Source organism: Stigmatopora argus, chromosome 15, assembly GCF_051989625.1.
Source record: "Stigmatopora argus isolate UIUO_Sarg chromosome 15, RoL_Sarg_1.0, whole genome shotgun sequence".
Taxonomy (NCBI): Eukaryota; Metazoa; Chordata; class Actinopteri; order Syngnathiformes; family Syngnathidae; genus Stigmatopora; species Stigmatopora argus.
In genome coordinates this window covers 10,953,489-10,976,794 of record NC_135401.1, presented here as the reverse complement: position 1 = coordinate 10,976,794, position 23,306 = coordinate 10,953,489, and the positions used below count along the sequence as shown (strand labels likewise).

At 38.7% G+C, this 23,306-nt stretch overlaps 2 protein-coding genes across 4 annotated transcripts; both read right to left on the bottom strand.

Moving 5' to 3' along the window:
• Positions 1 to 953: 953 nt before the first annotated feature.
• Positions 954 to 6,619, bottom strand: cipca (CLOCK-interacting pacemaker a). Its single transcript, XM_077621709.1, has 4 exons — positions 6,471 to 6,619; positions 5,796 to 5,913; positions 4,894 to 5,063; positions 954 to 3,726 (listed from the first exon to the last, which is right to left on the bottom strand). Exons 2-4 carry the CDS (start codon positions 5,899 to 5,901, stop codon positions 3,016 to 3,018), a joined length of 987 nt encoding a protein of 328 aa, XP_077477835.1. The 5' UTR covers positions 5,902 to 5,913; positions 6,471 to 6,619; the 3' UTR covers positions 954 to 3,015.
• Positions 6,620 to 7,936: 1,317 nt separating this feature from the next.
• pgfb (placental growth factor b) lies at positions 7,937 to 21,236 on the bottom strand. 3 transcript variants are annotated; one of them, XM_077621039.1, is made up of 8 exons: positions 21,060 to 21,236; positions 20,847 to 20,984; positions 12,532 to 12,568; positions 10,901 to 11,109; positions 10,754 to 10,833; positions 9,506 to 9,535; positions 9,360 to 9,422; positions 7,937 to 9,270 (listed from the first exon to the last, which is right to left on the bottom strand). In XM_077621039.1, the coding sequence occupies exons 2-8, from the start codon at positions 20,913 to 20,915 to the stop codon at positions 9,249 to 9,251; spliced, it is 510 nt and encodes a 169-aa protein (XP_077477165.1). In that variant the 5' UTR covers positions 20,916 to 20,984; positions 21,060 to 21,236; the 3' UTR covers positions 7,937 to 9,248. The 3 variants fall into 3 exon arrangements, with proteins under 3 accessions (XP_077477165.1, XP_077477166.1, XP_077477167.1); XM_077621040.1 differs by having other exon boundaries at positions 20,847 to 20,933; XM_077621041.1 differs by having other exon boundaries at positions 10,901 to 11,097; positions 20,847 to 21,236.
• Positions 21,237 to 23,306: the final 2,070 nt, after the last annotated feature.

Below are 23,306 nucleotides of genomic sequence, written 5' to 3'. Positions count from 1 at the left end.
ATTTAGAGAAAAATAGGCTAATAGCAAAAATATGCCCAATGCAGTTGTGTAGGGGAAAGAATTATTAAGCACAGTAAAATTCGACCACTGACAAGTTATTAGGTGATATGCTTATAGCTACATGCTATTTACGTGGAATTAAGTTATGTGCCTGGTTAATAATTTTTGTTGTTGCTCATTCATATTGAGCAAGCAGACAGTTTTAAGTTTCCTTTCCAGCTCTCTCCTTATTATCACAACTTTCAAAATGTAAACCAAATTTACTGACATTACATGTGATGGTATCTATCAATTGCCTTTTTGGGCCACATTTTGGTCGACTATGAATCAAATGAATCGATTTCATTTGCTTCGTCTTGATGTAGTATCTATAATACATCTCTTAGCGTTCTGTCTTCTGCTTAGTGTCTTTATAAGGCAATGTTTTACCAATTTCTAACATTTGTTGCAAGGGGTTTCTCCACATGCAAGAGCAAAGAATATTCATGAAATGTACACTTCTTAAATTATAAATGTTAAGGGCTAGCAGGCAATAGTAATTCTCAAACATTAAGAAGAAATGTGACAGTGTGAGAGATGATCGGCTGCATATTGTAATTATCCAGGGTATTAATCTCAATGTGCCATAAAATCATGTCTATCATTATGCTTTTCATACACAATGAGGCCACAGATGAAATAATTGCTGCAAACTGGTAACAGTAACGATAAGGTAATGCGAATTATGAACTTTCCAACCTTTTTGTGCTGACTATAGTACTTATTCGGCATTATGTTAAATAAATTTTGATTATTTTGTATGTACACATTAATCCAAAGTGCTACTATATTCAGTATTCAAACAGGACTCAGGTGATACAACCTCCAATTATTAGGTGACAACCTTATTTTAAACAATTCACTGGAGATAATAGGATTTTCATAACAACAGTAATAAAGGACAACAAATGAACAACTTTTTAAAGCAAGTTTTATGACCTTTGGTCTGTTTGACTTTTGTAACAAGTGCTATGTTTTACAAAAAAAAGAAGCAAATATTTACATTTACATAAATGTCTACCCAATTTAAAATAAAATACTGTATACAATTGTCCAATTTCCCATTAAATTCTGTCAATGTGTTTTATGTCTTCCTGTCATCACTGATTATTTATTCTTTGCTATAACATAGTAAAACTGTACAGCAATCCAAGCATTACAAACTGTAAGAAAAGCACATATTTTTTAAAGGCACAGATAACCATTCATTTTTACACTTTGTATAAATATAAAATCAAACAAATAGCAATAGTAGGGAGACTAAAGTGCAGAATCTGATATGTTATCATTACCTGCCAGCTATAATAGCATAATGATGACAGTCTCACGCATACATACAACACAGTACAGGTACTAAAATGGCAGTAACAGAAACAAAGAAAACTCAAACAAATACTTAATATTGGGTTACAATTGAACCTTGTGTTCACTTGTTTTTTTATATTTGTTTACATTTATGTTAATTTGCTTGGTGACATTCAATAATAGCGTTTATCTTTGAAATGAACAGAAATAATTTCACAAAAAAATAATACTTAAAAAGCAGGCCGTTATTTTTCTATGTTGGATGTTTGTATCCAGATAGTAAAACAAACAAACAAAAACAAAAAGGAAATGTTAACTGAAAATGCATTTTAACAATGCATGCTAACATTCACCAAGTACGTAGACACAAGTACTCCTGAGGTTGCAGTAAATGTGTAAAAGCAACTGCATGAAAATTGTTATTTATTTACTGTTTCCTCTTGTTCTCTATTCAAGGGCATGCTATTATATCACAAATGTAATCTTTAGTTTTCTTAGGTTTGTTAAGAATTTTCAATCTTATTCAGAGCAGGATGATTAAAATAAAAAAATCACATTCTCAAGGGAATTAAGTAGAAAAACATGCACGTGCAATTTAACAGAACAGGCGTTCCAACACCAAATGTAGTCTAAAACAAAGACAAATGTTATTGAAATGTTTAGGGGGTGTAACAAAATTGCTTCAAATTTGAAGACTTCGTGTTTTTGTTTTCTTTGGTTTTCGACATAATTTTGTTGAGCCTTAATGACACTACCCGAAAAATCATTTCTATTAACTCTGAAAAAATGTTCTAATAAGTCAATGAGTGTAACACATTGACTATACTTTATAGAAAGTGTAGTCTAAAAGCTGCTGACATACCATGCTGTGAACATGTTTTTTGTTTGTTTTTTCAACTCTGAGAGCAGACGTTAATAGCATTTTATAAAAACAAACATCCACATAGTGCTTGACTTCCTTCGGTCAAAGCCATTTTTGCCTCGAAAAAAGTCCTCTCCAAGTATTCTCTTAGCGTAGTGCATTAATTTAGATTTTCAATGTGTATTGCAGCATACTTGTATATGAGGGACCGCAGTTACAGTAGATTGCATCACTTTATGTATATTAAGGTTGTACTTTGCAGAAAAAGAACATTGATTACAGAAGGTTTTCTCATACTTGTTAACTGCCGCAGGGTGAGCGTGGATGTGCTTCAGTTTTACATTTGGGAGATTAGAGCAGTTTTTTCCAGAAATATTTCAGGACTGGTGTTTCAAAATGTAATTGGCAAATTAAAAACACCAGAATTCGCCTTCCATAAATACTAACAACCTCACACAGAGAGGAAAAAGTTCAATGTTTGTACAAAGCTGGAGGTCACAGAAAATACTTCAAAGTAATAACATTGAAGCGGAAAACATGCAGTGTGGGTTTAAAATATTTTTTGGGAGTTACCACAGTCATGAAACCTTTCCGACACCCGCTTCATTAAAGACATCACAATCTATCTTCTCCGGAAAAGGGCACAAAAGCACTTAATGCAGCTGTAGTAATAATATGAGCTGGCGATGAGGAGTATTTGAAAAAGACTGTTGACATGCAGGCTCCTCACATTAAGAACTGCTATTTAAGTCGCCATCACAGTCCTAAATAAAGTAGGTCTTTGCTAATCATGCTTTCACCTCACACCACTACTTATTATAATCCTGCAAAGAGAGCTGCAGTTTAGTCCAGATATGCGGGTCACCACTTCCCAGAGCTTCTAGAAGGAGCGCTGTATGCTCCTGGAGAAGTTGAAGCTGACTTTGGGTACGCTTGTTCTCCTTAATCAGCTGCTTGGTGCGCATGGTGATGCCCAGCAAGCCGCAATTGCTGAGAATGTTGTAGGTATTGCTAAAACGCTTCAACTTCTCACTTTCAGCCAAGAGGCCGTCAGTGGAGATGTCAGGGCACAGCTGGTTTTCTTCCAGCTCGGTCCTTGCCTCATAGTTGCAGGGGGACTGCGAGGTGCTCCCCGTCACGGAGGAAAGACACTTCTCATTAAATGGCTCTGAGCTGTCAGCTGGCAAAGAAGAGTGGTTGCTTGATACTTCCTGTCGGGTCCACTCAGGGACAGAAGTGCTGTGCTGCCTATTGCCTTGTTGATGACTCCTGCGTCGGTGGCCGTATGCTGAAGATGAATGGTGCCTTTTCCTGGAGGATCCTGGCCTCTTTGACAGAGTTTCCACATAGTTTGGAGCAATTCTGGTATATGATTTGAGAGTGGACTTGTGACCTTTTGAATGGGGGATATTTTGAACGGTTGCCTTTGGAGATATCATTGGTTGAAGCAGAACCATCTGAGATTGAGGCATGACATCGAGAGATGAAGGAAACCTCCACTGTGTCTCATTTTGTGATGGCTGCAAACAGAAAGAAAGATCATAAAATCAATGGTCCTTATCTTTTTTAATACTCGAATTGAAAGCCGTCGCTCAGGCTCATGACAGTCTTCTAATTTATTTATTTGTTTTTAAGGGGCAAACAACTGTTCCACGCTTAAGCCTAATTGTTGGTGATTATGCACAAATGAGCTGAAATTAATGAAAGTGAGCAAAAGTTTGAATATTTAGTTCACAGGACTATTTAATATATACACCCTTAGAATAAGGGGCAATGTGCTTTTGGGTGTAAAAAAACAATAAAAAACAACATTGTTACTGTCTGGGATACAGATAATTTACCAAAGAAATCCCCACAGTCAGAGAAATACTACCAAAATACATGTCAAAATGATAGAACCAGATTTAGAGGAACTCCAGTGTTGCCTGAACCATCAATTCAACAAAAAGAACCATTCTGTAAATAACTTTCCGGACCCTGAGAGGCAGCACAGTAAAATATGTTGTTGGCAAAAACGTTCTCTCTTAAGGACAGGAATAAATGTCAATAAAACACTGGAAGAAGTACCATTTTTTATGAACTGTAAATCTGGCTTGGCCTGTGACTAATACTAAGCTGCATTTAAAATAAAAAATAAAATAAAAAAGACATGCTCTTAAATATTGCCTCACGCTGAACATTAAAGTAACAAAGATTATCAACAACTAGCCGCAAGAGGGCACTCTACGCTTGTGATTAAAAAGTACTAGTGACATAGAATAGAACATTTAGTATACGTATATACTAAAACACAAAATTTTGTAATTGCCTGTTCAGGATCAGAAGGAACATATTTCAACGGATTTTTGGTAGAACGTGAACGATACCCTTGTTTGGTCATCAGTGACTGCGCACACACTCACATTCAAGTCGGCACTGAGTGGGAAACTGAACACACACTACACGCACAAAAGAAGAGTGAAAGTACCACCATATCGACATCAGATAAGAATACATAAGATAAAATCTGACCCTGTCAGAATAAAAACAGGGACCTGTGAATTATTATCGGAGTACTGGCGGATGGACAGAAATGTCATAGGTAAAAAATAAGTCTGCTTCAGTATGTTCGTCCTCTATTTTCTGTCTACACAAGTTTAATGTCAGTTCAGTTCCAATCTAAAATCGTGTATACATGCTGCATTTACCTGATTGACGACAAAGTTATTCATAATGAGCATTGGAGAAAGTCCGGCATAAGAGCCTCCCATCACAGCCAGCTGCAGACCGGAGCCGTCCTGGGCGACTGTGGCTCTTTTCCTGCCTGCATCCTCGGAGTCGGTCCCATCTACTGCACCCAGATACTCAGAGCTGGCATCTGGAGAGGATGATACAATACAGCTCATCAGATTAGACCAGTTTTATGTTACCACTACCTGTGGTAAAACACTCAAACAGCACAAAGGAGACAGTTGGCAGATGAAGATAACCATCTTGAGGGTCCCTGCATAAGAAACCATCAACCTAATGAGGTTTCAACTAGTCCAAACGATTCCATTTTGTGTTATTTAAGACTGACCTGACCTAGGACATGACAAAAAATGTGACCCAGATTTCTCTGTTTGTGACTGACCTTTTCTTACCCGAGTCCTCACAAATAAAATATTAAATTTCGTGTTTGGTTCGGGCTTGGACCTGCAAATCAAGTTAATTCGGTGGGTTCGGGTTGAGCCGAACATTAATACCTGCGATCCCAGTCGGGTTGGGCCAGATTTTTTCGGCCCGATCTTACCCCTAAAAGTAAGGACTGACCTGGGATTGAACCATTGACCCCAGAACTGTGAGGCCGACGTGCTAACCAATCGGACGCCAGGCCGACGTTTGTTCGTTAATTTGTAAAAAAAAAAAAAACATAGAAACATGCAATGAATGAGCAATGATCAAGCAAACAAGAGGGGTCCATAGAGGTACCAACAGTTTTGTCTACTACAAACTATGCTACATTCGAAGCCTGGAACAAAAAGAGTTGGTAACTTCTTTCAGACAAAAATAAATAAAATAAAATAAAATAAAGGGCATTTGAAAGGACTGAATGAAACCAAATTGTCACCTGAGAATCCTGAATCTCGTTCCAAATCCTGCTTTGAGACAGCATAGTGTTTTACACTAGTGAATGAAGACATGCTGTGTTGGACGGGTTGACTGATGCTGCTCATGTTTGCCCCACCCTGGAGAGAATACATTGGTAGATGAACATTTCATGTATTAGTTATGATTTTGACATGCCTCACTGGGGGTCGCCACTGATTTCATTTTCTGATGCATTGATGACATGCCTATGAAGGTTTAATAGGTCACCACACGATTACCAACCCAATCTATCTGATTCAATTGACGTCAGGCGTAAGCAGCAACAGCAAACACCAAATAAAATAAATACAGTTCATACTCCAACAAACCGAATTTATTATTAGTGCCCCGGACGGCGATAGACGTCCAATTCGATTTGACCAGGCTGTCAACTAACATATGAGACGTTTACAAATTTAGGGGCGTGCCACATTGTTGCGATGTTTACTGACGTCCAAGAGCAAAAACAAACTGGTAAAAGCAAACGTTCAGAGCCACTGCTAGCGCTGGATTTAAACAATACATCTGTACAAAAAAGTGTAAATGATCGCGTGAGCCTTTTTTTATAAACAGTTTACTGCGAGCATATGAGAGCATTAGCATCGTAGCGAGACAACAAGGTTGATTTAGAACAGAGTAGAATTGTAAGCCTTACCAAATCGATTCCTGATGAATGCAAATAAAATAGTCGTAAAATTATTACGCCAAAAGTTATTTTTTCAATTACGTAGAGTAAGGTCTTGTTGTGCAGCTTTTTCTTGGTTATTGCAGTTTTGACGTCACAGGGAGGTTGTCTTGGTCTTCTTCGGTCTTCATTTACTGCAGATTAGACGCATATATGGCGTATTTTTGCCCCTTACTGGTGATACTTGGCAATACCTCGCCCTCAGTTTAGTTTTGTGCTGCCCACAACCTAAATAATCGTCTGTTACTAAAGAGTGCAAAGTTTCGAGCACTTCTCACAAACGTGTACTAAGAGAATTTAATTACTTGGGCTTCTTCATCTCCAGGATCTCAAGGGTTAGGTAGAGTTTTATGCATATATAAAAAATCCCACTTGTTAAAAAAATGAATGGCATCGGGCTTACAAGTTCTGGGGTCTAGGGTTTGATCCTGGGTCGGTCCTTACTCTGTGGAGTTTGCATGGCTTGGATGGGTTTTCTCTGGGTACTCCAGTTTCCTCCCCCATTCCAAAAACATGCATGGTTGGCCATTTCCTTGTGCTCTACAATTGGCTGGCCACCGACCGATTCAGGGTGCCTGGTGCCTGTGGTTAGCTGGGATAGGTTGTAGCACCCCCGCGACCCTTCTGAGGATTAGATTTCACTACTCATTTTATTTACTTTAGGTTCGGTGAATTGAAATTTTGAGTTGCAACTATAAATGTTGACAAAACTGCATGAAAATTATTTATGTTCCATAGACATGTTTTATTGGTATAGTGCCTACATTGTGATCACAATACTTTACCACATACACACATAATCTTGATCAATAGGGTCATTTTTTAAAAATAAAAACAACTGGGGAAAAATCATCTTGGATTCTTAAGAACTTTTCAACGGCAAGTGTTTTATGTCTTAGTATGAACTTATAACTTTGTATTACTCCTAAGCACTACACCTTTGCTTTTGATAATATCCCTTCTGGCGCCATTACGCTGTTCAAAAACGTTAATTTGCCCTTATGTCTCATTTTTTTCTCCCACTGTTTTTAATTCAGAAATAGGGCTAATGTTTTTACAACATAAAAATGCAATTAAAGTGTTTGCTCTTCATTTCATAAGGAATTTAGATGTGCTACTTATGCTATATTATTCTGAAACCAAATTGTAGATGATATTCATTGGACCAAGGTGTATGGATTTGTGCAATGTGATACAAGGAAAACATATAGATGTGTGAATAACAAGCAAAGAACAAAAAACAAGCATAAACCTTTTTGCTGTATGGCTATACCTGTTTTCATTCTTTTGATTGGGGAAAAATGACTACAATGCTTATCACTCAGTAACTCCAGGCAAATCCATACCTAAATTGGCACTCATAAACAGACATTATTGATATATCACACACACACTTGAACCTCTTTTCAAGTAAAGAAAAATACCATAGTAAAATGTAACAAATCACAGTTCATTTATTAATGCAAAATAATCTTGGGGACATTGGTTTGGTTCATTGGAAAACACATTCGTCATTTAGGTTAGTTACAAAATGTTCAGTGTTCAGTCATGATCCAAATTATGAAGACACCGAGGAGTTTACCACGGTGCCGGCCGGATGTCAGGGTAGACAATCTGTACCCACAGTTTAGTAATCTGTTTGCACCCACAGTTTAGTAATCTTTACCTATAGTTAGGCCAGGGGTGGCCATACGTGTCTCCCTGCCAAAATGAATGTGGCTCTTTACTTATCATATTTTGTATATACTGTGGCTCTTTACCTCATCTTATGTTTCTCTTATTTTTATTCTCTCTTAAAACACATTCAAATTTATCAGGAACCATAAAAACAAATAATAAATTATATTTAAAAAATAATTTGTCAGATTGGCGTGTTGCTTTGTTAGGGGAAATGTTATGGTGGATATTATGGTTTTAATTGTGTGTTTTTGTATGTGTGTGTGTGTCTGTTTTGGCAGGTCACTGCATGGTGTGGCTTTTTGACTTGCAGTTTGAAATGTTTGCTCTTTGTGTCTAACATGTTCGTCATCCCTGACCTAGTGTTTATTTGTTTGTCAACTAAGTATTTCCCAGTGAATTTAGGGACTCAGGTTTCCGGGTCATTTCTAAACTGTGGGAAAAGATTGCTCAACAGTAGATACAGTATAATAATCTGTGGGTAAATAATTGCTATGTAAAGTATTTTTTTCTACCCTGGCAACTGGGTGGCTCTGTAGTCTACCTCAGCACATTGATGACAGGTTTTTGAATCTCAAATGTTAGTAATGAAATGTGCTTGTTCTGACAGACACAAGAGGGAGACATTTTACTGTGTTATGAGTCAAGGCAGGTTTGCACAAAGCATATAGATTTTACTCCATTTTTTCAACTTTATTTCTATCAATAAATATAGATAATAAACACGAGTAACAAACTTTAAATACCAAAGAAATGTAACAATTACCATAACTATTGTAATCAGTCTTTTTGGTCCTACATTGCACTTGGCTCCCAGGTGTGTGTCCATTGTGTCAACGGAATAACAGCAGGCTTTCCACCAAATGAAAGCACATTTTCTGTTGAACCTTGTCATCACAAACACTGTGCTCATCACGAGATGAGCATGTCTTCACAACAACCAACATCTTTGGAGTCTCCTGCTGCACACTCCGCCTTGAAAGAAGAGCGAAAGGAGACACTTGATGCTGTCGCTGGGCTGGAAATCATCAACGGGCCACACTGCAGCAGGGATTTGGGTGGCTGCTGCAGTTATCTTCGAGGGATCTGGCACCTGAATGACACGACACGACACAAGACATGACATGAAATCTTTTTCGTTGCTTAGCCATCAGCATCATTTCTACCGTGTTGGATCTTTACCTGTCACAATCTTTTGTTTTTTGTTTTTCCTTTCTCCTCCGGCCTTTTCCTCTTTGCCTTTTCCTGTAGTAAGGTTTACAGCAAATGTAAACATGAGTAAAAAATGCATTTTCTTCAATTTTTTTTAATAATGTTATAGTAATTACCTTTCAACCTTCCCAACAGGCTTTTTGACTCTGAGGAACATGAAATTCAACATATTTATACGAAGGAAAGATATAATAATAATCGGACATAGGCTTTGTCATCATCATTGACTTGACAAAAAATACATAAAAATATGTTTACACATTAGTAAGTCAACACACTAGCCACACCAGCATTCTGAAATGCAATTCAACCGCAATATACAAAATTTACAATTGTGTATATTTTTATTGTCAAATTTTGCAAAAGCAGCCCTGTGGCCTTTTGAAAAGTATGTCTTCATGGATTCAACCCACATAATTCGTAGTGTAAATTTTGTCCATATACCCTATGTGGGTTTTCTCTGGGCACGCAAGCTCCCTCCCACTTTCCCAATGAAGAAGAATAAAATTGTCCACTGGCCAGATTCCAAGTTTACATAGTTGTTTGTCCAATTACGCCATGCGATTGGCTGACCACCACTTTAGGCTGTATACTCGCTCACTCTAAGTCAATTGGGATAAGGCACAGGATTGATAAAATGGGATAATTTTGTGCATTTTCTGTAACGTGATGGTGTTTCATTTGAAAGGGCCTCTAAATAAAATACATGATGATGAAGCTTTTGGTTGTTAATGTTCTTGTGGTCTATGAGTACTTTCAGTATGATGCCATGTACTTCCATACCTTTGTGAACTACAAGAACAGTAAAATGCACATTGTTTAATATTTCTGACTGAAGTGCTTTACGATTATAAAGTCAAATATTTCACATGATACAGCTCTTACATAATCACAACATCTAAATGACCTTATTGATGTGGCCAGTAAGTCTCTACATGGAAAAAATAACAACAATAAAGATCTCATCTCATCTTCTGAACCGCTTTATCCTCATTAGGGTCGCGGGGGGTGCTGGAGCCAATCCCAGCTGTCTCCGGGCCAGAGGCGAGGGACACCGTGAATCGGTGGCCAGCCGATCGCAGGGCACAAGGAGACGGACAACCATGCACACTCACAGCCATACCTAGTGGAAATTTAGAGTGGCCAATCAGCCTACCATTCATGTTTTTTTCGAATGTGGGAGGAAACAGGAGTACCCGGAGGAAACCCACGCAGGCCCGGAGAGAACTCCACATAGGTGGACGTGATCTGGATTTGAAACCAGGACCCCAGAGCTGTGAGGCCGATGCGCTAACCACTCGCGCCACCAGGCCGCCCAACAATAAAGATGCTATAGATATGATGTTCTCGTCGTTATTTCTTACCTACATTCACATGTCTGATGCTCCACAAAGGTCATCTCAACATATTCCTCGCCAAGGTCTGCCGGCCTTATTTTCAGCAGCTGAGAAAGAAACAAAGGGTGGGGATGAGTAACAATAAAGAAGCCCAGCATTCTCAGAGGAACCTACCTGCATTGTAACATTGGTGGTGAGGGTGGGGTGGCACTCAAGCTTTTCATCGCCACAGCAGCCTGCACACCTAACCAGGGGAACACAGGCGGGGCTATAGATGTGTTCCACCTCTGATGGGTACTCCTGCACCACCTCCACCAGTTTCTCAATGGTCCGACACAAGCTCCGAGCCCACACGTCTTGGAACATCAACACTGTTGGTGATGCTTACACAATTACATCCAAAAAGCTGCAATTAATTCTCCTTGAGCATTGAAACGGAAACCTTCATCTTCGGTTGAATCAAATTGCTCCTTGCATAAACACACCTCACAGTGTCATAAGGATTTTGCTAGAAAATGAATGTGCAGTATATGCTCACTCGCTCAGAAAATATGCCATGCATATACTGTTAAATAAACAATCACAGGATGCATACATAGTCCTATACATCTGCAAGGATGTAGTCAAGATTTTAGGTTCACCAACTCACTCCCACATTGTGAGTGAGTTCAAACAAACAAAATAGTTGCGGGCTAATTTTGTATTATATTTTCCATATGTGTATTAGGAAGTAGAACAGAATTATGTTATAAGAAGGCCTGCAAAATTGTATTATATTCATACATCAATGTTTTACAGTTTGTTTTAAATTGAGTTCGATTTTTTTTTAAAGATGCTTTTAGTTTTTACAGTTTTGACATGCACATACTTGCGCTTGATATGAATCTTTTAGGTTTCTATTCATATTAGACAGTCCACTGTTAAGTATGCATAAACTTACATAAGGTACAGTAAGTTTTCCCATGGGGTAAAAGTGTGTAAAAGTGTCCCCTTTACAGAGTCACTGGGAGAGGAACAGGGTCGACTATAGTTGACCAAACAGAGAAGGGAGAGAAAATAAATATGGGAAATACGACCATGAACGGAGCCCCATTGGAGCTGAGCTGCCCCACCGGCACCTCTGGGAGTGACTTGACCTCTGAGCTTGCAGAACTCAGCCTGACACCACAACAGCTGCTTATAACGGCAGGCGTGGAGGGGCTAGAAGCTTTCACAGATGATAGGGGCGTGAACGTGACTCTGAGTTCCAAATAATTAATCAAATACTCTTTTTCTTCATTTTCCTGAATAATTAAACAATCTACAGCAAATAGATTTTATAAATCATCAATAATCATAGTATATTTTGTAATAGTGGGAATTTTAGTGAGCAGAACCACCTTTGTCATTCATTGCAAAAGGAAAATCAATCAAAAGTTTCACTCTCCATCTTTTTTTTAGCAGGCAATAATTTCCTGTTTGAGTTGTTGTTTTTGCTGTTGCATCTCCAATTACTCTGGATCAGGAGTCTTTTTATATTTATGCTTGTAGCAGGTACAGCTTTGGTTATATATTTTTGTAGTGTGAGATATGCTGTCTTGCATTAAAGTTATTTTATTACATTAGCCCAATTTCAATCTTTTGAACACTAAATATCTTTCATCCATACATAATTACCAGAATGCACACACACAAGCTAGAGAAAACATTAAAAAATATGTATCATTTTTTCCTACTGTGTATTACTTGGTAAATTGACCAATTCGGAAAACAATGACAAATATTTCAGTCAATGAATGTAATTAAACACAATCCAAAGTACTCACCATTACTTGTGCTGTTGATGCTCAAAGTGGGTAGACTCTGAGGATGAGAATGAGTTTTGATTTAAAAAAAACGTGTTTCAAAAGCATATTCAACACAATTATGTTGTATATTTAAAGGCAGCAAACAAAATAAATCAATATGATCAGGAAAGCAGCCAGGCGTGGTTAGTGCGTCCGGCTCACAGTTCTGGGGTTGAGGGTTTAATCCCAGGTGTGTCCTCACTGCGTGTAGTTTGCATGTTCTCCCTGGGCTTGTGTGGGTTTTCTCTGGGTACTCCGGTTGCACTCTAAATTAGCCCTAGGTATGAGTGTGAGCGTGAATGGTTGCCCATCTCCTTGTGCCCTGCGATTGGCTGGCCACTGATTCAGGGTGTCCCCCGCTTGGTGCCCATAGTTAGTTGGGATAGGCTCTAGCTCCCCTTGTGACCCTTTGAGAATAAGTGGGTCAGAAAATGGATGAATGATGATCTGGTCCCTCAGATTGCCAAACTGTTTATGTACTTAGATTTTTTTAGGCTTAAATTGGGTCATTTGAATTCCCAGGATCACATGACAAACAATCTACATGCTTATGAAAACATAGATCTCTTCCTCACACCATGTGGGGTAGAGAATATGAATTAAAATTAATCCTCATGCACGGTCTCTGCCAAACTATCATAATTCCTACTTTCCTAGTTACATAACAATCTGCAGACAGACAATGACTTTCCCTGATCATGCTGCTTTTTGGAGCAGCTGTCCAAAATGCATCCTCTTCCTGTTATGAAGAAAAATAAGTTTGAGGATACCATCTGTCAGCACAGTACATTTTCCTCAGACAATGTGTTTAAACAGGAATGTCCTGCTGCCATAACACTGTCTTTCACATGACAGGTCCCCCCATTAAAGTGCAGCCAGTGTCTTGTACCTATGTCACTTAGATTAAGTGCAGGGAAGTCTGTTTATCGACAATTCATCAGTGACAGATATTTTTTTCGAGGTGTTTAAGCGTTTCCAGGCAACCAACTCCTTTGATAAAGGAGCATCTTAAGTATCTCTGCTTGCTCTTGCAGCTAAATTATACAATACAATAGTGGGGCTAACTAAGGGGCTATCCACTCACATTTCAGCTTCCGTTATTGCTAAAGGTCACATCTACTCTGCTGTCCTAGATGATAGCTTTCATTCATTTCCTGGACTTCAAGCTCACACTCATACCTCATAAGGGCAATTTAGAGTATTCAACCTGCCTACATGCATGTTTTTAGTATGTGGGAGGAAACCAGAGTACCCGGAGAAAGTCCACACCAGCCCGGGGAGAACATGCAAACTCACCACAGTGAGGGCCCGGGCTACCTGCGGTCGAACCTTTGACCCCAAAACTATGATGCTGATGCACCAACCACTCTTCAATTGGGGCACCCTTAGATATACAAGGTGGTACTAATTCTTGTCAAATACTTTCCTTTGGCCTGTTTATCATATAATTCATGAATACATAAACACTTTTCTTTGTCTAATCTTGGGAAGAAACAGTCTGTTTCTAAGTATTATTAATCACTTAACATGGAGGTGTAAATGCATGACTTAACCCAACTGGACCAAATTAAAATGCATGAAGAAAGAAGAAAACCTAAGTTTTCTGGAGGGCAGCCAATGGTCTCTGGCACCTGATCCGAAGTGATTCAATGTTTACATACGTTCACAACATGTTTCAATGGAGAGGTCACAGCAGTCACATTTATTGTTTGAACTTTTGAGTTACCAGTAGTGGCACTTGGTTGATGCTAATAAACAGTGACTGTAAAGTTCTGCTTAAGGTAGAGGCCAAATCATAAGTTTTTGGGATCTTATGATGGCTGTTCTGATTGTGATGAGACCGGCAGGATATTCCAACCATTGTCAACGATGGAGGCTTACAATGAAGAGAATGCATCTATATCCGATGCGGCTGTGATCAGAAGAGCTGCCCAGAAGTATCTGGTGATTTAAATCAATTGAACTGTGAAGGCTGACAGCGAATTATCATGTTTCACCTCCATTATGATGCTCGCTTTATTCACTGATCATTCAGTTGCTGCCATCTCTCCCAGTCCAAATGGATTGGATGTCTATCACTGTGTCTGGCAGCTAGAGAGTTAATTATTAAATACAATTAAAGAAGCAGTTAAAACAGTAGATCTGTTCATATATTTTCACTCTTCTATGTGGTAATATGCAACTTTATTATATATATAACTTAATAATATAACTTTAGAATTATCAGGGTTAAAAAAAATCATTTTTAGAGCTCATCGAACTTGTCTATAACCGTCAAAGACAGCTAATTAGTTAAGAAGGTTATATGAGAGCCATCATGTTGACGTTTCTTTCCTCCTTACATCATTTACGGTATTGCTATGATTAATCTTGAGTGGGAGTTGGGAATAAGAGCACTTTCTGACTTTCTTGGTTTCTTGCATCACTCTACCATGATCCTCCTCACGGAGGTCTCGAAGGTCATCATCGCTTTTTCCCGCAACCAGTCAAACATTCTTGACTTCCTGAACTTGGGAAGGGATGGTGTGTCTTTAAAAGTTATTACTTGAGTTTGACAAGTCATCTCATATCACTGCTTCAATGATGTAAAACATCTGGTTAGTAAAGATTTTTTTCAATTGCAAAACTCCATCTCTATTAGCAATAATCATAATAAGGCTCTTAATGTTAATGCCACAACAAACTGGAATTTTAGTACGCAGCACAGTATTAGATATGCGACACTTGCATCACCTGAACAAACTTTGACATATTATCAACAAAAAAAGTTAACTAAAATTCAAAGGCAGCCATTTTTACTTTTGAACAGACTTTTTAAGAAGAATAACAACAAAAAGGAATATTGACCGACTACATCCAGAATTTCACAACTGGTGTGGCAAGTTGTTAGTGATGAAATCACACAAAAAAGGTTAAAGTTTACAGAATAAAACAGATTTCCAAAACAAATCTTCCAAAGACAGCTGTGCTCTCTCAGACCATATCTGACTCATCTGACTCCAATTCCTTAGATTTGGGCAGCTCCAATGCAGTGGATGATTTGGTTTGCAATCACAAATAACAAGGACTGACATATTATCAAGCCACAGCATAAATAGACAAAGATGGGTATTTCTAGGTTTCATATTAGGCACATAGTCAACTTGAATGATTGGGAGTGTGTTCTGTCCATCACACTAACGACAATCCTGGACTCTTTCTTGTCAAACACAGGGTCTCTTTACTGTCCACTTCTATATAGTTAACGTGGATCAACCTATCATTTTTTTTAGATTGTGCCCAGCAGAATATTGTATTGAGATATCATTTAATGACAGTAAATGTAAGTGAAAATGAGCTCCATAAAAAACAAAGACATGGGATGAAAATGCCTGCAGTGATCCAAATCAGAACTCATTGATGATGATTAAGTATCAAAAGATTTGATTTGATGATTCTTAATGATCCCATATACTTTGCTTTGCACTTTGTGCTTTTGCTTTGTTGTTCTGCGGCCTTTGCGACTGTGTTGTCTAACTTGTAACTATGTGTAACTATGCCTTTCCTGTATCTGCATTCTCACCCTCTTGCTACTGTCACAATGAAATTTCCCGAATACGGGATGAATAAAGTTATCCAATCCAATCTAATCCAAAACACAAACAAACAAAGCTTTTTTTTTAAATCACCCTCGAAAGCTTGGGAAGAAAATTCATGCCTGAAGGTCCAATTTGTCAATGCACTGACATATAATGAACCGTTAAAATGATATTTTCAACAAAATGAACAAAAACAAACTTGCTACTATAACATTGGCATTTTTTTCCACATTGAGCTGCTTTAAAATGCCAAAGGCAAGGGAGAACTGTGTGTTGGTTTTATAGTGTCCTGAGTCCTAACTCTTGAGACCACACAGAAGCAGAGGCGCCAAAGCAGAACAAGTGAATACTAACACAACGGCAGTTAGACGAGTGAGAACCAGATCTCACCACCCCTCCTCACTCATCCGTTCTTCATCCCACGAGCACCAGATGCCACATAATCGACACCATGACCATAACATTAATTCTCTAAGCTCTCACAGTAGCTGAAGGCCAGCAACTGTATTTATTTACCATGCAGAAGGAGAGTGTTTCGTGTTGTGTATATGTGAGCTAGTACACTAAATGTGAAAATAGGACCATTACAGGTTTGATAGTAACCAGGTGGATCGCTGAGGTGGTCCCATTGCGCTTTGTGAGTACACTTTGGGGCAGTTTAACTTAAGCAGAGCATGAATATATAAATGTGCCAAAACAGTGCCTCAAGTGAGCCAGGTCAACAGAAGCTTCTAAATGTACATGTTGTCAACATTAGAGACATAAGTTCTAAACTGTAGAGAATTTGGTGACTGATTGTTTTAAAACTCAGTGGAATAAATGATGGCCATATCTGGGTTTTGTTGACTTTTTTCTTTCTTTTCATTTCGTGTTCCTGTCTAGTCATTTTGATTTCACAGTTTGCCAGATACTTATGTATGCCCCTCCTATCAGCATCCAAAAGATCTCATGTATATCTGTGAGAATCTTGTTGACTCATCACTTAGTCTGTGTACCCTAATAATCAGCATAATATTTTGTAAAAGATAGTGTTACATGGGACCAATTGTAATAAGTAAAGTGTATTCAATAGTCTAAAGCAGGGGTGTCAAACTAATTTTTTATTGCGGGCCACGTTGTAGTTTCGATTTCATCCGGAGGGCCGGTATGTCGTCCAACTAGGCTGCCAAAATTAATTGATTAATAAATTGACAGCTTTTTCAATCATTTTTGGACATTCAAATTTGTACAAATCGTCTGAAATTATTGATTTAAAATGAGCAAACACAGGAAATATTCCCTATACATCTATAATCTTCATTTGAATTTGATCATAAAACAGAAAGTTGGCACTCATCATTAACTTTCTCGGGCCACACAAAACGATGCGCGGGCCAGATTTGGCCCCCGGGCCGCCACTTTGACACCTGTGGTCTAAAGTTTTCCTTTTGCAGCCACTATGTTGAGCATCATCTTCGGTTTGCCCTTCATCACAATTCCCGTGTTAGTACTGGGCAATGTGCCAACGTACGTGCTAAACGGATATTCCACTTTAACAGAACCCAATTGTTGCATGCATAAAGCCATCAATGGTCGGTATCTTTTGCCCCTGACATTACAGTAAACCGAGACCTGGAGGTGTGCCAATTTTTTCCACAAAAAAGGCTGATCCAGAGATATTTAGATGGATGATAAGAAGGGAAATTTGTTTCCACAGCCTTTTAGGTCAAGATGATTAGGTCATTCTACCATCACACCATAATAAACAATAACAAAACCAGAGTGCACAGCAAAGAACAACATTTAACATTGTTGGGAAAGTGCAATAGCAAGGCTACTTGTTAAGAATTATTTGCTTGTTCCTCCAATACAGATTGTTTATTACTCAAATTGAATGTCAGATCGCAAACGAATGAAAAATGGAACATCTTGACCCTATAAATATATATTTTTAAAAATTCTATGACCAGATACTTGGTATTTTTTAACACAATTTCCTTGGGATAATTCATGTAGTATACTTATGTTTCATTAATTCATTTACAGGTGTTCGATAGGACTCCAATCACACACACACATACATGCAGAGGCACCCTCCACCCCACACACACGCACACACAACGTCCTGTTTAAACACATACACGCGCACACAAGCACACACAAGACAGGTCTTGCGATAAGGCTGAGCAGTGGTAATTGTGGTCTCCATTACAGTAAACGCTGCTCTCGCTGTGTAAACCACAGTAAATTACATCCAGATGGGAGATTAAAGTCTGCTGAGTAGACGGCTGCCACAAACGCCACAGCTCCGTCTTCTCTGCTCTAGGAAGTAGAAATCCATATTTCCTGATTGCAACTGTCCCAAGGGCCAGGACATTACAACTGAAGAGAAATGCCACAACATTGCCACTCCTTTCAGCTTGTAGGTCAGTGTGCAGAAATCCCAACCGGGTGTGTGCAAGAGAAAAACAAGACACTCACGGAGATCTAACATTTGTGCAGATGTATTATAAATCCCTGCAGCCAAAGAACTGTTTTCCATGTGCAAATGTGATACTTACTCAGAATTTAAAAGTCAAAATACATAAAAATGTCTCATCTCATCTCATTCTCTGAACTGCTTTATCCTCACTAGGGTCATGGGGGGTGCTGGAGCCTATCCAAGCTGACTTCGAGACAGAGGCGGGGGACACCCTGAATTGGTGGCCAGCCAATCGCAGGGCACAAGGAGACAAACAACCATTCACATTCACACTCACACTTAGTGGGAGTTTAGAGCGTCCAATCAGCCTACCATGAATGTCTTTGGAATGTGGGAGGAAACCAGAGTACCTGGAGAAAACCCACGCAGGGCCTGGGCAAACATGCAAACTCCACACAGGTGGACCGACCTGGAATTGAACACAGGTCTCCCACTGTGAGGGCGATACGCTAACCACTCATCCACCAGTTGTGTGCAATGGGTGCATTTTTCTTTGTAATTTCAACACTTTACAAAGCATCTTTGAATTCTTTTAATAATATTGTAAGACTGTTGCTAATCAATGAGTATTAATGAGAAAATATGCAAGTCTAATGAAAAAGAAAAAAAAAAGATGATTAAAGTGGCGTCAGAGTGGTGTGCCAATGCGACGCTCCTATTGGTGCCCTCTCACCAACAGTTTTCACATTCTAGCTTACATGTTATCATGTTATCGGGGAGTCATATGCACCCATCAAAAGTGTAATACACGGATCGTGAGCCGTAGGTTCCCTTCCCTTGATCTGCAGTATACAACTATGCATGCAATACTAACAGTGAACTTCAACATCGTGGAGATGAAGCGCCTGTGTTTTGAGTGATTTCAAACAATGTACACTTTGAAATTATCAGAACATATTTGAATTCTTATTGTGCTTTACTTTGCTTGAAATCTCAGAAGCCAGCAAACTCAAGTTCTACTTGCCCAAAACCCTAGTACAGACATTCTTTTTTCATGAACAAAAACACCCAGGGGATGTTGAAGCAGTCAGGTGCATATATGACTTGTGTGACTCATTAAAAAGAAGCACTTCAAACTAAGAAATAACAAGCACTCCGCCAGAGTGTTCCTAGCAACATGTCGAAGTTCTTCATATTTGCTGTCAATCATCATGTAGGCAGGCCATTTATTCAGTTGCATTCCAATGGGCCTGGATAAAGTCAGTTGTGTTTACTAGGTACAGGCAATGATTTGATTATCATGGTTATTGATGACATGCTGATACCACTCTTGCTGGGCTGTAGCCACACTGTTTCTAGAAAGCTGACTTTGAATTAGTCAATAAGTTTCTTCATGCAGCCTCTTGATTGACCATGCAGTTTTAGTTCTAACAAATTGTGACAAACCCTCATTGACAGCACATGCAGAATGTGCTGGTGATTTAAACACATTACTAGAGCAAGCAGCAGCAAGAGTGCATGTGCCACTAAAGACAAACCCTTATGTCATTATGCAAATTCTCCAGCAGTCAACGCTACAAGGAAACACTACCATGTCTTCATTTATTGCTGGATTACTGTACATGCCAACCAAATCACTTTAGGTGGTATAACCCTTTTAAATACCTCAGCGGTTAATGGTTTTTGTATTGTTAAAAATTAAATACCCATGGCCTCTGGAAAAATATCTTACCATAATTTTTGGACTATTAACCGCTAGATTCTCTCCTTTTTTAAACTCTGCTATTGCATGGATTTTTGGTTTAAATATACCACAATAAAATGTGGCGAACTGCGGTTTATAGTCCAATGTAGTTTATAATTAAAGAAAGAGTTTTTTTTTTAATTTAAGTGCGCCTTATAGTCCAAAATGGATGGCATGTATGGTTAATTAAAAATTCTGGAAGCCTAAATAGTTGAAATATCATTTAATCCTGTAATGATATTCTGCGGTCAAAATTTCCAAGTGGCATATGGCTAAATGAAATTAGTAAGCCTGTTAACTCTATGAAAAACTGAAGGCAACTGGAATTCGTTTGTATTTTAAAGCATTTCACTATTCACGCAAACTTTTTTTAAATCATTTTCCACAGTTAATATATATATGTGACTGTCACAGAGCAACTTGCTTTTTTAAATATGCTACCAATGAGGTGGATATACTCAACTTTTTTTATGTCAATGACGGAGAAATATGAAAGCAACACCTTTTCCCCGTTGAACTTGGACAACTTCCAAATCGTTGTAATTAAATAAAAAGTATGTTTATTTTTTACCTGTGCAGGTGAGAACAGAAGAAAGAGTAGAAGAGTCACAGCAGCCTCGACCACTGAGCAAAGTTTCATGTCTGGGTACCAATGATGCTGGATCCACGTCAAAAGGGGGGATAAATCAATCCAAGATGCCAAAACAAACTAAACAAAAACGTTCTACAAATCAGCGGGCATGCTATACGAGAAAATGTTGCATCTATTCCAAGTGAAACTCACTGCTGTTAGTCGAATGCTGCACGTAACATGAAAAATGGTTATAAAAACTGAAGTGCAGAGTCTCCAATGTAGGTCCGCAGTGATTTGTTTAGATAAACCCCAATAAATGATTAAAAAAAGAATAATAAGGTCTGAATTTATCCTTTTTCTCCCCCCCCCCCCAAATTAAATTGCCCTAAAGTTTCTGTCCTGCCACATAAAGGAACACATGGCTCTAATTGGCCCTCACTACCTTTTTCTCAGAGTGACCACTTCAATCCCCTCCCCTTCCAGGACCACTCCTACTCTTCTCACCCACCCCTCCTCCTCCTCTTCTCATCCACCCTTCCTCCTCCTCCATTTCATCTTCGTGGTCTTTCACAGCCCCTTTAAGCCGCCACTTGATGAACTATGAAATGCAAACATAACCCATGCGGCTGATGAGGATTCTTTATTACTGATTTCTAGACTACACAGCAGGTGATTTACGTGGTCTGCTCTCTATGATGAGAGCCTGTGTAAGAGCCATTCAAGGGGGGCCAGGTAAACATTTAGAAAGCCTCATTGGTGACCCGTGGCTCCGAAATGCATGGTGATTTTGGGCTGCAGAGACAAAAAATAGGGGGAGATTCCATTACTGTTGACACATCGAGTTAATCTTCTCTGTTTGCACAAACGAAAAAGATTCCTTGCGGCCTTAAGGGAATTCCTTTAGGAGGGCCGAAGAGCTCCAATGCCTTGTGTTATTGTACAGAACACACTCTCTAAACATCTCACATAGTCAAAACGGGTAGAAAAGCAGAAAGTAAAACAATCACAACACGAGGCTGATCCTTCGCAAGGCCAAGACGAAGGAATTTCCAAATTCAGAGTGGAATTATTTTTGTGCGCATTGAAGAAAAAAGCCTTGACTTGTTGTGAAGCAAGTGTGTGTACTGGTATTAAGAATACATTGTATTCACACTGATTGCTGGGTTGTTCGAATGTAGATCAAATTTGTGCTTTGATCGGATGCACGCCGATCTAATGGGGCGTTTTCTGTTATTTTGGTCAGAGCATCTCTTTGTAAAAGGCCCTTGATATCTCAGCTAGGTGATTTATCTGTTTTCCAAGAGTGCAGACACTGGGTCTACTTTCAGAGGTGGTCTTGGTTCACTTCCAAACGCATCGTGAAGAGGTTCTCCTTATGTGTGAAAGTGAGCGCACCATGGTTCTGACCAAACCTAAAATCAAACACAAATTCGTGCATGACAGGATTCCTTAGCCACAGGCATTATGGGTTGATAATATGTTGATTGGTTATCAGTACGTTGGCTGACATATGTAGGAATTCGACATGGAGAGAAGGAGGAGACAGAATGTTGTCTACATATTAACACATAAATCGATGTTGCATCAATACCCTCTGATCTCCCGCATACGCTTGTTACTGAACAAATCATGTCAATGTGACCATAAGTTTACCGTTTTGTCCATTGATTGAATGAAATTTGCACATGCATACGTTTTTGGTGAAATCCTGTGTCGTTTGTCCGGACCATACGCCGCAAGACCACCTCTGCGTCGAGGTTTCGCACTGGCTGTTTGGTCCGCACTAGAGTTCTCTGGGTTGTATTCACAGCAGCCCAAAAGTTGCACACCAAAAACATTTTAGATTTAGTCCAGACTAAAAAGGTAAGGTATGAATACACGCTGTCAAGCTGGCCAGAGTGATAGCGTATTCAATGAGAAATGTGTCTCTGTGTTGGCAGATCCTAAGAAGAGTTCACTCTACTCCCTTCGTCCATCTTGTGTCAACTATACTCATAGAAAGAAAAGGGTGTTTGGATTAAGTTTTCGAAAGACTGCAGAAATTTGTGTAATTTCCATGAAATTTATCATAATCTTATCAAATGATCACTTAATTTTTTCTTCTTGTTGTTAAAGAGACCAACTAATAAATAAGTAGTCAACATAATAAGTAGTCACGACATAAATAAGTAGGGAAGTGCACAAATAACAACAACAAACAAACAAATGTACCGTTAATATGTTGATTATTTATCTGTTTGTTTATTTGTTTGTTATTATTTGTATACTTCACCTACTTATTTAGCTTGTGAATACTTATTATTTTGACAATCTGTTTATTCATTGATTATTTATTAGTTGTTGGTTTTATTTATTGATTATTTATTTGTCTGTTTGTCATTGTGATTTGTGCATTTAGTGGTGAAACTTTAAATGTCATTATACTTGTATTATGACAATAAAAGCATTCAATTCCTA

What these genes read in the sequence shown, in the direction of transcription:
- cipca (XM_077621709.1), bottom strand. Translation starts at nt 5,901, where the DNA reads ATGAGCAGCATCAGTCAACCCGTCCAACACAGCATGTCTTCATTCACT. An exon ending in ACGAGATTCAGGATTCTCAG is followed by an intron (nt 5,064 to 5,795) that starts GTGACAATTTGG and finishes CATCCTCTCCAG; the next exon opens with ATGCCAGCTCTGAGTATCTG. An exon ending in ATAACTTTGTCGTCAATCAG is followed by an intron (nt 3,727 to 4,893) that starts GTAAATGCAGCA and finishes TTCTGTTTGCAG; the next exon opens with CCATCACAAAATGAGACACA.
- pgfb (XM_077621039.1), bottom strand. Translation starts at nt 20,915, where the DNA reads ATGAAACTTTGCTCAGTGGTCGAGGCTGCTGTGACTCTTCTACTCTTT. An exon ending in TTCTGTTCTCACCTGCACAG is followed by an intron (nt 12,569 to 20,846) that starts GTAAAAAATAAA and finishes TCTCATCCTCAG; the next exon opens with AGTCTACCCACTTTGAGCAT. An exon ending in CCACCAATGTTACAATGCAG is followed by an intron (nt 10,834 to 10,900) that starts GTAGGTTCCTCT and finishes TTTCTTTCTCAG; the next exon opens with CTGCTGAAAATAAGGCCGGC.